The sequence below is a fragment of the Pelodiscus sinensis genome, chromosome 1 (genome assembly GCF_049634645.1).
Source record: "Pelodiscus sinensis isolate JC-2024 chromosome 1, ASM4963464v1, whole genome shotgun sequence".
NCBI classification, from domain to species: Eukaryota; Metazoa; Chordata; order Testudines; family Trionychidae; genus Pelodiscus; species Pelodiscus sinensis.
In genome coordinates this window covers 100885457-100899208 of record NC_134711.1, presented here as the reverse complement: position 1 = coordinate 100899208, position 13752 = coordinate 100885457, and the positions used below count along the sequence as shown (strand labels likewise).

Sequence of the window (13752 nt, the reverse complement as noted above, 5' to 3'; positions counted from 1 at the left end):
AACCTACAGAATGACATGTTGTGTAAACAGTTCCAAGATTACGAGTATTAAGGAGACAACAGAAGACCTGATTCTACACTATTTCTAAGAACGCAAATATCCCTGAAACTAGCAACACTTTAGTTAGTCCTAAGGAACCATGGACCTCATAAACTGTTAAGTTTTTATCATGAATCTATAATAATTTGCTCCCAAAGAAAAACTCAACACATCACCTCTCAAGTAATCATATTGAAATAATCAGTTATTAACAGAAAGCTTCATCTATTCCTGTGGATGACTGCATCTATGCAATGTTAAATCAGTGTCCTATTTACACAAGCCAACATTCAAGTACTACAGGAAAGAGAGAAAACTTCAGAAATGACTTCCTGGTGACTGAGGAGTAAATTATTTACAATGAATGAATCCTTTGCACAGCACAACAGCTTGCGCGCAAATCTGAAGCTCTTGTTCACATCTGAAGCTCTTGGCACAAACAACTTTGGTACTGCTGCAACACAGATGTTTGGGTTGGGAATGGCAGTAGGAGACTTCTAGTGATTCAGATTTGTGTCAAGTAAAAAAGTTAATTCCCTGCTAAAGGCTGCAATGCAGTGGGAGGGTTATGTCAGGAATTAGTAATACTTTAAGGGTTCATGAGGTTGATTTAATTTACGATTTGGTTTCATTTGCCCTTTGCAAAGCACCAATTTTGCTTTGCTTAATTATTTTTTACTTCGTTTAACTGATTTAGACCCAAATTGTGTGGACATGTTACCCATATGCACAGGCAGGCTTTCTGTTTGTTTCAAATGAATCATTTGCTTGTCTTCAACCTGAGCACCTAAGCTGTAAATGACTTTTTTTCCTAATTAACCTTCCTGTAAGAAGCCAAGAATTTACGTGACACACTAAGCCATTCCTTCAGCGCAGCTTCAATGCCATTAATCAAAGGAAACTGTTCTGAAGCAGCTCTGTAGATACCTTCTAATCAATGAACATTTAAATTGTAGATGAGAACATCAATACGCTGTCCTTGCAAAATTAAATCTAATACATTTCAACCACTTTTTGGTTAACTATTTATATGGTGCCTTCAGTTTAAAAAAAGTAGGTGAAATAAATGCTAGGAATGATTCTATGGAAAGCTGAACCCAGGTAATGCGAAAAGGAAAAGAACCTAACAGTAGGGCAATGGTTACTGTTCCCTCACAGAATTATCTTTTAATGAGCAACGTACTCAAATGATGATTTAGAATGTCATTCCTTCAACCACATGTGCACATGTTTAAAGGTAAGCACATGCTTCAGTGTTTACAGGAACAGGGCTTATGAAAGCAAGACAAACTACTCTCCTCTCCTCTCTCCAGCTTCCAATACTCAAACAGTTATTAAGGAATGCATCACAATATTCCAGTTCACACAGTTGTATCAGCTATAGCATTCCATCTCAGAACATCAAGTTACGATGAAGTCACTGACAGATCCTTTCTTATAAGAGTGTTAATAAGCTTGAAGCAAATATATCTTGAATATACTCTTTAGTTTTTGTGCTCTAACACTGAAACAAGACAGATTTCTTCTCGGTCAGAAGATTGGAGAAAGAAACCCATAAAAGTATATCCCTCCCATTGTCCCTCAACATTTCTGCCAGCTGAGTACCAGACCAACTCAGTGGTTCTCAAACTATTTATCATTGTGGGCCGCATATACAGCTCCCTCAACACAGCCGCCTTTTTCAGTGACGGGATTGTGGCATTTGTGGCATCTCGTAAGGTGTTATTAAACTATTCTCAATTTACTAGTCTGGATCTCTCTACAACTTTTACATTCTAAGTATTATTTTAGATATATTTCATAGTACAAAGTATAGTCTGCAGTGTATCTATCTATGCATATAGTTTCTGTGTAATAAGTCTCACACTATTTTCCCAGGGAGGTCATCTGTTCAATTTTGAATTATTTTTGTCTTATAATCTGTGAAAGTCTGTCCGTTCGCATGCTAAAGACAGCACAGATGCATAGAAATTTCCAGACAAAAGCACATTTTCCAGACAAATGGAGATGCTTTCCATGTGTTAAGAAGCAAGAGAAAGCGTTTTATATCTATGCTTTGAGGGTGAGGGAGGAGGCAGAGGAAGAATATGAAAAAAGTAAGATTTTCAATCATTAAAAAAGCTCGTCAGGGCAATTCACTCAGTTTCTGCATGCATAAATCACATTTTCTCTGTTTAATATGAGACACATGCTTTAACCTCTGCAGACTAAAAGCTGTACTTTGTTCCAGTGTCAGTAAAAATTAATTTTAAAAAATGTTTCCAAAAGAGTACCATAGGTCAGTGAATAGTGTTGCCATGGCAACCAATTCCAGTTCATAAATTATAGTAGGAAAATCTAGGTAGTGGAGGAACTCAAAGCATTTATGCTGTGTCGGCAAGCCAAGATATCCTATAATCAGTTGCCAATTTGCTAGTAAACAGCAGGATTACTTCTGTTTTTGAATTATATACATCCCACAGGAAAAAAGTACAAAGAGATATTCTGTTTTATCAAAAATAGGATTTAAACATTAATGCAATTAAGTCCAACTACATCATGATCTGAATTACTTAGCAGGCATTCCGGCATGGACCATATGTTAAATGAGCAACACACAAAGTCTACTTTAGGTTTGAGTAAGTTGTGACATAAACCTTCAAAGCCAAGAAATACATTGGTGCAATGTAAATGCTGGCAGCTGTGTCAGACCTTCACTAATCTTGTTGGGTCCATGTGTTTCAGTATGTGTGACTAGAATCAAATACTCATCCAAATTGGCATTCAGACCCTGGTCCTGCAATTGGATGCACACAAGTGGACCCTTGTCATATTGGGAGGGATCAGCTGGAGGGAGGGAGGGACAAGTAAATACATTTATAGAGAGCTAGCTACAAGGTCTTTTCCTGTTGCAGCTACGCCAGCCAGCAAACCACCTCTATTTTGCCAGCTGGAGATCTGGTTTGCCAAAACAGAAGAAGTTTGTCCAACAGTCAAAGGCAGAGGGGAGTGAGGACTTTGGCTCTAGCTGAAGGCATTACGGGAAGTCTAAGATACATGGAAACACTACAGTTCCCTTCTGAAATCCACCCAAACACTCCTGCCAGGAACACCTCCATGTGCTGGATGGGTCCCTCAGGCTCTCAGCTGCCACTACTTTTCTGGTGAACAAACTCTGGTTCATCAAACCAGGACTCTTCAAGCAGTAAACTAACAGGTGGATCACCAGCTAGTAACAAATTTAGCAAAAGCACTCTAACCAAAAAGTCAGAGTGAAAATTCTTAAAAAGTTTCTATAAAAAATATAAAAATCCCAAGTAACCTCAATCTTTATTTAGAGATTATGTGCTTCCAATATGGGAAGGATGCATTAATAACACTGAGGTGAAAAAATGGAACCCAATCACGATATCAATGTTGCTGCCATAGCTATATAATTATTATTTTCTCATACTGATTCCTAGATAAATAACTCACATGGTTAATATTAGTTAACAGTTCTGTAGTTTTCCTGAGAACATTATTGCTCTTGTCACTTTGTGCAACAGCCTTAATTGCCATTCTTTTCTAGGATTCACCTTTTTGTTCTCTACAGCAGTCAAAAGAAACACATTTCAATCTAAAGTCAATTAAGTATTATTGTAATATGAGCTTCATCTGGGTTTTTTTAAATAGTGCATAATGGCCTCCTGCCTCGTAAAAGTGCATGAGAGCTGACATGACAGTCTACTCATAAAAATGTCAAGTGTCTTTAAATCTGTATGATGTAATGTTACCTACTCAGAGCAGGCCAGGCATTTGCATGAAGAAGCTATAAAAGGTGAAATTTTCTATGAAACACTATAAAAATAGATGGGATTGTGTTGGGTATACAGTAATTCTTCATTTAACACTATAGATGTGTTTCTGAAAATGTTTGTGCTAAGCAAAAATGTGCTATGCGGGGTCAATTTTCCCATTAAAAATAATGGAAAAGATGGAAGTTGCGTTTCAGGCGATGGTGGCTGTGTCAATTTTTTTGTTGCGTCAATGTCAACATTAGATATCTAGCAACACAAGTCACCGTGGTTTGTTAAAACACAAAGATAAACATGTGAGTGAGCGGAGGAGCACTGTGACCACGTGAATTCATCCACTCATGAGTATTACCACTGTTTTCACCAAATTATACTGCCATGCGAAGTAGTCCACTACTTGATTATTTTCATGTTATTTCGAGGACGGTCGTGTTATTTGAAAAATGTTCCCTAAAAAAAAATCGTGTTATTGTGAAAACGTGTTAAGCGGGCACATGTTAAACGAGTAATTACTGTAATAAGTAGCTGTAAGGAGTAAATCCTGTGTTTAGTTATGGCTTTAGGCACCTATCTAAAAGAAAGTGCTACCATATGAGCAATTCAGATGAAAGAATGGAAGGAGAAAAGAGGAGTCATTTAGACACTGTCAGTCCAAGTCTCTCATTTTTATGAAAGGTTCAAAAGTGTTTAGCTTAAAAAAGGTGATTTTACCCAGGTAAGTTCTTTGATAAACATATTTATTAAGAAATCAAATATCCCTCCCCATGCCCCCAATGGTGCCCGTTCTGCTTTCACAGCATAGAAAAGAAAAACAAAGATGGTGACAGCATTTATTGACAATTTCCTCATCTTCCCTGAAAGCACTTCACTTTCCACAGTGCTCAGTGCTGTAGTGTTTTAATACGAAGTGCCTTACACCTCAGTTCTAAAGTGGCTTGTCACAAGTGAAATGAATGTGTGGTCTCAGTCTAGTCTGCAGTGGACAAATGTCCTCCGAACTGAAACAACAAACAATGTAGTGCAAATGGCAGTCTGCATTCTTATTTCACTCTATTGAGGGCTGGTAGGATAGCAGAGCTATCAGAACAATGCATAATGTTCTGCAACACAAGCTGCCAGGGTGAAGGGGAGGGGAGAGGCAGCAGAATTGCAGGACCCCTGGGCAAGGTGTGTGTGTGGGGGGGGGGGGGGAAGATGGCAGTACTGTGCTCCCAAAAGGGGTAGGGCATCAGGAAGAGAGGGCTGGGCTAAAGGATACATCCCCCTCCCCCCCCACACCAACCCTTCAGCGCTGCCAGGAGAGCACTGCCTGGGGTTGAAGTGGCATTTAAAGGTCCCGAAGCTCCGGCCACCACTGCTGTCATAGTAGTAGTGGCTGGAAGTCCTGTGCCCTTTTGAATTGCTGAGCCCTGGGTCAGATACCCCCTTTGCTCTCCTCCTCCCTCATTGGCAGGCCTACATGCTGCTACCCTACAGTATAAGAGAAAGGCTGAACATAAAAAACATGCACAGACTGGTCATTTTGTTAATTGCGTCATGGTGTCTTCTGGACGTGCACACCCACCTCTCTCCAAATCAGTTCACGGTCTTATTCATGGGAAACTGCAGAATCTGCTGCGGCAAAATTTAGAGGTTTATTGCACCTGAGAATTGATGTCTATGCCCCATTATCCTCAGCTGAAGTGGGAGGCACGATGTTACCACAACTTGCAACAGGCCCCAAGGACCGTTCTGTAGTCAATGGACAAATGGAATGCAACAACACTTCAGACAGCCTGGTCTCCAACATGTGCCCCACTATGCCAGGGCTGGGCATGATGGCACAGGGCCTGCTCTGCAACACCTGGAGTCCCTTACAACAGTGGAATCCTCAAAATGGTGCGGAGTAGTTTTATTGGGCTGAGGAATCTGGGCTCATGCCTACATTTCTGCCACCTCATCTTTAATCATTACATGGCAAACCTAGGGCATCACTGTATATACTAAAATTCTGCTGCTCTAGCAGATCCTGTTAATGAACTGCAGCAAGAGGCAGGACAGGGAGATGATGTGGTAGCTCTATATTCCGAACATTAAAAGAACAATTCTTATGAAAAGATGCTTCTTACTCCTTTATTAAAACAGCTGATGATGCTCAAAACGTCAAGGTTACCCAATTACTACATTAACTGGCTATCTGCAAAGAGCAGTCCAACTCAAAAGAACGTTATCATTTTTGAGGGGAACACTGCAAAGTTTCACAGTCTAAGATGTGGTCTGAGGGCCGGGGAGGGAAGACATATAAGTCACATTACTGAAACAGTGCACTGGACTAGATACTCTTGCTTACAGAAGAAAAAACACTGCAGGTAGGTAGAGAGAAAAAATGTTCATGTTGTATTACATGCAGGCTCAAAGTATGTGCTCCAGAATTCTCACTCACATAGCATGAAGACTAGAATTGCATAGCAATTTTCAGAGGAGTAGAGAGGCCTCTGTAATTTCCACTCCATGAATCTGATAAAGTGGGCTTTTGTCCACAAAATCTTTCAGTCAAATAAATCTGTTACTCTTTAACATGCTACAAAGACTCTTTGTTGTTATAACTCCATGTTCATCCTAGGATTGTAAATCCAAATTTGGGTGAAGACACATGAAGAGTTGTGTTTTCAAAAAGATTCTCCCCTGTGTATCTTCTAAATGGGTACTGGCAAACAACTGAATGTAAAACAAAAAAAATTAACAAAACATGTCCACTTTCTGATAGTTAGGAAGGTGACCCAGGAGATAAGGCAAGGTAATTGTCAGCCACTACATGAGGGGACTCCAGGTGTCACTTATGCTCCAAAAAGGCTGTTGGAAACATGATATATAAAGTATACAGAACTTCACTGTGAAGAGGTCAGAGCTGATACATACACAACATGCCTGACACTAGCCCACAAAAGCAAGGATATGAAAAGTTAACCTCCCTGGCAGTATATATCTTCTCCTCCTTCACCTACAGGCACATACTTTAACATTATTACAAGTCCCATGCACCACTATTGAAACTTTTCCCTCCTTCAACCGCCCCCTTCTCAACACACTCCTTCACCTTGCCTAACACAATTGGCTATGGAGGTTTGATGTTGTCCTATGTTGTGCTGAGTAAAAGCAGTGATGAAGTTTGATAAAAGTGGTGATGAAAGGCTGGGTATCCTTAGGGAACCAAGCAACGGTTGCAAGGTGCAGTGGGAGGCTATGTTGGCTCATCACTAGGGGACTCCAGCTGCTGCCCTGTTAAGGAAGATTGATAGCTCCAGTGAAGCAGCGCAAAGGAACAGGATTGGAGACTAGGGCCATGTCTGTAACGCAGCTGTGATGTTACAGGGCACCTTAAAGCAGATGCTTCCTATATCAGCGGAAGAGGTTTTCCCATCAACGTGGATAACCCACTTCTCCAAGAGGTGGTAGCTGGTCCTAAGCAGCATAGCTAGATTGAGCTACATTTTTTAAGTGCAGACCTGACCTAAGACTTGGCCCACAGAATACAGCAGAACTAAAGCCACCTCTCTGAGTAAAGCGGTGTGTTCTCCCACTGTAAAATACAATGCTACAACTAGAAAGGGATCTCTCTCTCAATCTGGGAATGCAAACAAACCTGGACATGATTTACTACCTAACGGATAAAACTGTAACTTTTTACATGCAGCCCGACTGTATGTATATTCAATGTAACAACATCTTTGTGGGTAAAATGTAAGGCTTATTTTATATCAAGAAGCCGAAAGATAATAATGTGCAATAGGAAGAACTGAAAATCTGAAACAGGGCACTGTATTCACAGTGCACCATAATGGTGCAAAAGAAATTTCTACTAGAACAGATACTTCTTTTAGGCCAAACCCGCTCAAACATCTGGAAATTAAAACAGGAGGGAAAACTGCAGGTTTATATTGAAAGAAAATGATAGGTCTCAACTGCCTGTCCAGTAACTGTGAGGTCAAATGTTGATAGATTAGCTGGCAACGTTATTTTTAACCAACCTCCCTATTAAAAAGGTAAACTGGGTTTCATTTTGTGGATCTGGTGCATAAAGGACCATCTGTGACAGCTAGAAATCTAAGGGAAAAGGTTATGTTTTCAAATCTTTTCAGCCAGAACTTGTGTTTTGCTTAAGCTAACCACAGCTGCCACAGTGAGGGTATAGAGAACCACCCATTTCCAGATATTACAGCATAGGAGGGGCTTCCTGGATGCCAAGTGTGGTGGAGTTATTTTTTTCTCTCACTGCAACTACTATGACCGAGCACATCAGACCAAACAGGCAGTTAAAAAGTGTAATAAGTTCTTTTGTTTGGCAAGGTCTTCTACCTGCATAGCATATATACTAGCCAGAACTCAGCCTATTTCATACTTCCATACTGTTACAAAACACGACAGAGTACCTAGAAATATTTTAAGAGTCATGTGGTGCCCCCCCCCCCAAAAAAAAAAACAACTGAGCAGCAGGTGTAACTGCCACTGGCCACATTTGAACTGGGACCTCTGGAGCTGAGTATAAGAGCCTCTACAGCTTGAGCTCTCAGCTTAGGCTCTAGAGCTCCCTTGTTCTTATCTCTTGCTGCAAGTGGTTTAAGTGCCACTACATGGCACTAGGTGTGTGGGTTACACAGGGAGCAATCTTTGATCCAGAACAGCATTGGTTCTTCTTTTTGTAACACCTCAACTAAACTCAGTCAGTTCTTAAAGTAGGCTGCTTTTAAGAGCTATTTCTCAGGATTGTTTTTAGAATCACAATACTTACTTTACATTTACAACCAGTAGTTTTCACTATGACCACAGGTAATAGTTCAAAAGGCAACAAGGCAGTGAAAAGAAAGTAGCAGAACCTGATTTATGTATCAGTCGCATAAGACAGATGCTTTCATTCCACCTCTTCCTTCCCTGAAGCTAAATATTATTTATTGTCTGAATAGTTTATTCTTGCTTACACACACATGCGCACACAGATCCCATCTCTGATCTGTTAGTACCTGCACAATGATGTTCCCTGAAATCGTGGCCCGTTTCCATATTCGCGCTCTGGTTAATGCCTCATTGAACAGCTGTGCCAGTTTCCGCTCCATCTCAGCCTGAAACACTTCCTTTTGAATTTGCTGAGTGACAACACCCAGAAGAACTACATTAAAAAAAAAAACAAGAACAAATTAGAAGGATGAGTTTAACAAATTAGAAGGAAGCATTAGTTCTCAGTGTGTTTTATGCAACTTCAATTGTAGGTCTTGGATCATTTTCTGGTGCCCTCTGCTGGACAATTTAAGCATGGCCTTGAAATATTCACTCACTAATCCCTCCCAGCTCAGGTGGAAATTGCACCTTGCAATGGAAGATGGGGAATTAAAAGGAAAAAAAAAAATGCTGAACCTCATGGGAGCTAGACTGGTCCAGAACAAATGCAACGAGGGACCGACCTTATCTCCAAAAAAGCTACATATATGAAAACATAACACATAATCAAAACACAAGTTGAAGGGAATAAAGAATTCAAAGTTATAACCAATTCTGATTTACTTGCTTTCAATGTTAACCATAATTTTCAGTTCACACGTCACAGAGTCAGTGGTGAATATGGATAGGGGATATAAACAGGATGATAAAATAGGATAGAAAGAACAGAACGGTAAGGAGAAAGTATATTGTGATTGCTGTTTCTCGTCTCAGATAGCCCTGAGCCTAAGTCTACAAGTCCTCTACTGCACAGAAACTGGTTAGCATGAGTAGCTGTGACAATCCGGGAGGCAAGTGCTGTAGAGCAGTCAAGCCAGTTTCAGTTAAAGGGATGACATTAAACACCATGAAGGAATACCACGCTGAGCAATGCCATCAGCAGCAGCCTTTTTGGATCCAGACAGGGTCTAACGTCCATGGGCCCATGTACTAACTTGGAAGTAACCATACACAGGTAAGGTTCTAAATTCTTTAGGGCTTATCTGTGCTGGGCAGCTGCTTTTCTACTTTGTACCTCACCTTTTTGACTCTGGTCTCCAAGCAAGCTGGTGGCTGGAACACATAGCCCACTCCTGCTATGCTCCTTTTAAAGGAGGTTTCCAATGTAGGCCCCTTAAGCCATATCTGTGGAAGCCTCTTGCCATAACGGTGTTGTCCAAAGAATTCCTCATGGCATTCCCATTTCAGGCGGTTTTAACTTGACCCGCTCTTACTGAACACCCCCATTCCCTGATCTCTCTCTCACAAAGATGAGAGGCTCCTTATCTCAGTCTCCCCTTCTCCCTCCTCCCCCCCCCCCCCCCCCGCCTCTCTCTCAACTATCCCCTCTCCTCTTCTTTCTTGTTGTGGAACAGATTCCAGGAGCATAGAATCAGAATTCTAGGACTGGAAGGGACCTCGAGAGGTCATCGAGTCCAGTCCCCTGCCCTCATGGCAGGACCAAATACTGTCTAGACCATCCCTGATAGACATTTATCTAACCTACTCTTAAATATCTCCACAGATGGAGATTCCACAACCTCCCTGAGCAATTTATTCCAGGATTTGACTACCCTTACAGTTAGGAACTTTTTCCTAATGTCCAACCTAAACCTCCCTTGCTGCAGTTTAAGCCCATTGCTTCTTGTTCTATTCCCAGAGGCCAAGATGAACAAGTTTTCTCCCTCCTCATGACACCCTTTTAGATACCTGAAAATTGCTATTATGTCCCCCCTCAATCTTCTCTTTTCTAAACTAAACAAACCCGATTCTTTCAGTCTTCCTTCATAGGTCATGTTCTCTAGACCTTTAATCATTCTCGTTGCTCTTCTCTGGACCCTCTCCAATTTCTCCACATCTTTCTTGAAATGCGGTGCCCAGAACTGGACACAATACTCCAACTGAGGCCTAACCAGCGCAGAGTAGAGCAGAAGGATGACTTCTCGTGTCTTGCTCACAACACACTTGTTAATACATCCCAGAATCATGTTTTCTTTCTTTGCAACAGCATCACACTGCTGACTCATATTTAACTTGTGGTCCACTATAACCCCTAGATCCCTTTCTGCCGTACTCCTTCCTAGACAGTCACTTCCCATTCTGTATGTGTGAAACTGACTGTTCCTTCCTAAGTGGAGCACTTTGCATTTGTCTTTATTAAACTTCATCCTGTTTACCTCAGACCATTACTCCAATTTGTTCAGCTCATTCTGAATTATGAACCTATCCTCCAGATTTTGAATTATGAACCTATCCCCTCCCAGCTTGGTATCATCTGCAAACTTAATAAGCGTACTTTCTATGCCGATATCTAAATCGTTGATGAAGATATTGAAGAGAGCCGGTCCCAAAACAGACCCCTGTGGAACCCCACTTGTTATACCTTTCCAGCAGGATTGTGAACTATTAATAACTACTCTCTGAGTAGGGTTACCCAGCCAGTTATGCACCCACCTTATAGTAGCCCCATCTAAGTTGTATTTACCTAGTTTATTGATAAGAATATCATGTGAAACTGTATCAAATGCCTTACTAAAGTCTAGGTATACCACATCCACCGCTTCTCCCTTATCCACAAGACTCGTTATCCTATTAAAGAAAGCTATCAGATTGGTTTGACATGATTCGTTCTTTACAAATCCATGCTGGCTGTTCCCTATCACCATGCCACTTTCCAAGTGTTTACAGATGATTTCCTTAATTACTTGCTCCATTATCTTCCCTGGCACAGAAGTTAAACTAACTGGTCTGTAGTTTCCTGGGTTGTTCTTATTTCCCTTTTTATAGATGGGTACTATATTTGCCCTTTTCCAGTCCTCTGGAATCTCTCCTGTCTCCCATGATTTTCCAAAGATGATAGCTAGAGGCTCAGATACCTCTTCTATCAGCTCCTTGAGTATTCTAGGATGCATTTCATCAGGCTCTGGTGACTTGCAGGCATCTAACTTTTCTAGGTGATTTTTAACTTGTTCTTTTTTTATTTTACCTTCTAAAATGACCCCCTTCCCACTAGCATTCACATCTCTTACTCCCTCCAGGGCTAGAGGGACCACTGCTTCACTCCCTTGCCTTCTAAGATGACTCCCATTACTTATTCCACCCCTATGATTTAACTGAATCTGATTCAGCCACATAAAATGGTGTTAGTTTCTGATCAGTCCCAAAGCTGTACAAATCAGGTCCCGAGGGTGCTGGACTACAGAAGTTCAATCTGTGTCCTTTTTAGCAACAGAAATGAATGAATCAAAGATATAATTTACAAACAGTGCTGGTGAAAACTTTTTTTATGAAAGTGCAGAAAATTTTTCACAGAGGTCAATTTTTTCTGGTCAATTTTTTTTTAAGTTAAAAAACTAAAAAAGATTTTACGAAAAATTCAACAAAATTGTTTATATTTTTAGCTAAAATTTTCATTTTTGATTGGATATTCAGTACAATGTTTGTATCTTTTTGGATTCTTCTGAAGTCAAAATTATTTTAAAATACTCAAAATTAGCATTTTTGTTTCAGTTTTTCAATTGAAAAAAATTCCCTGGAAATTCTGGGTTCCCCTCTCCCCCCAGATATTTAACCACAAAAAATAAATATCTTTCTACCAGCTCTCATCACAAATGAAGTACCTCAGAATTAAACAGCAATATAAATGATCAGTGATAAAGAACAATAAATAGAAGAGAATATTTTCACCTTTTTAAAATTCAAATAGATTGAGAATCACAAATAATAGCAGGAAATATATTCTACACTTGAAGAGCATAGTTACTGAAAGCATGACCTCCTACTGGTTTAGGATTATATTCAGAGCAAATTAGGTCAGTTAGCTTAAACTAGAGAGATTTGCTAGGAATTAATTAGGAGGAAATGGAAATGGAGCTGCATTACAGTCTCTAAAATTATTTAAGTTATATGCCATCTCTTTGCATTCTGTGACATAGCCTTTCTGTGTGAGGTACCATAAATAAATCAAATATTAAAAGTAAAAAAAACATTTAAAAAATCAAAATTAAATATCAGTTAGTGTAGACTGCACCCTCTGTATACCTGATTTGTGATACTGTACTCTAAATGAACTGCATTTTAAATATAAATTAATTTTTGAGTCAATAAACAAGGAATTGCAACAGTTCATTCTGTGCACAAAAAGTGCATTTCCCTGCAGTTCCAGGTTATTTGTTCTTTGATTCTGGAGTTTATTCAGACCTAAATATAGTAGTTACCTCGAATATCACATTATCCAGGTCCTAGCTAACAAAAATGATCACACAATTATCTACCATTATATAATGTACATACCTGTTCTCACCCAGGAAGTTTTCATTGACTGAGACACATTGAGTTGAGGATAACGAAAGGCTGCAGGGAAAAATGGGATAGGGGAGAAAACATCATCTGTAAAAACTGTATACTTGATAGCACAAAACAAGAAAAGAGGCTGTTTCATAATTCACATTGTCAATAAACATCTTAGTTGACGATATAACTCTAGTACTATATGTAAGTGACAAAAAGACATTGCTCTCGACACACTTTTTTTGGTTCCTATGTCTGAGTTAAGAGGTCAGATTACTTACCTAAAATATTTAACCTAAACCCCAAGAGCTTTGCCACTGGAAATATTAGGGAAAGCCTGTTTCACTAATTTGTCTTCATTGGAAGATGGTATTTTGCTTGCTAACACTGTACAGTGGATGATTCTAGGTGAACTCATTCATGGCTTTTTGAGGAAGGGAGCATCTCATTCTTTCAGATAGGAAATGTTAAGATTTAAGTGTAAAAGAGAAAACTGAATGTACCTACTTTGTATTCCAAGTGATAATAAAATAACCTATATCTTAAAAATTGTCTAAGGGGTAGTCGTGTTAGTTGGTATCTACAAAAACGAGGAATCCTGTGGCACCTTAAATACTAACAGATTAATTTGGGCATCAGCTTTCATGGGTAACAAACACTTCATCAGATGCATTGAATCAAGTTTTAACACCAAAAG

General features: G+C 39.8%; 1 protein-coding gene across 4 annotated transcripts in view; it reads right to left on the bottom strand.

Moving 5' to 3' along the window:
• The window catches only part of KIAA1549 (KIAA1549 ortholog), a 185446-nt gene that overhangs the window by 62761 nt on the left and 108933 nt on the right, over window positions 1-13752 (bottom strand). For all 4 annotated transcript variants that reach the window (XM_075939466.1, XM_075939447.1, XM_075939458.1 and 1 more), the window contains 2 exons: window positions 13059-13118; window positions 8813-8958 (listed from right to left, as the gene is read on the bottom strand). In XM_075939466.1, the coding sequence (XP_075795581.1) occupies window positions 8813-8958; window positions 13059-13118 (206 nt within the window). The remainder of the gene's footprint in view (window positions 1-8812; window positions 8959-13058; window positions 13119-13752) is intronic.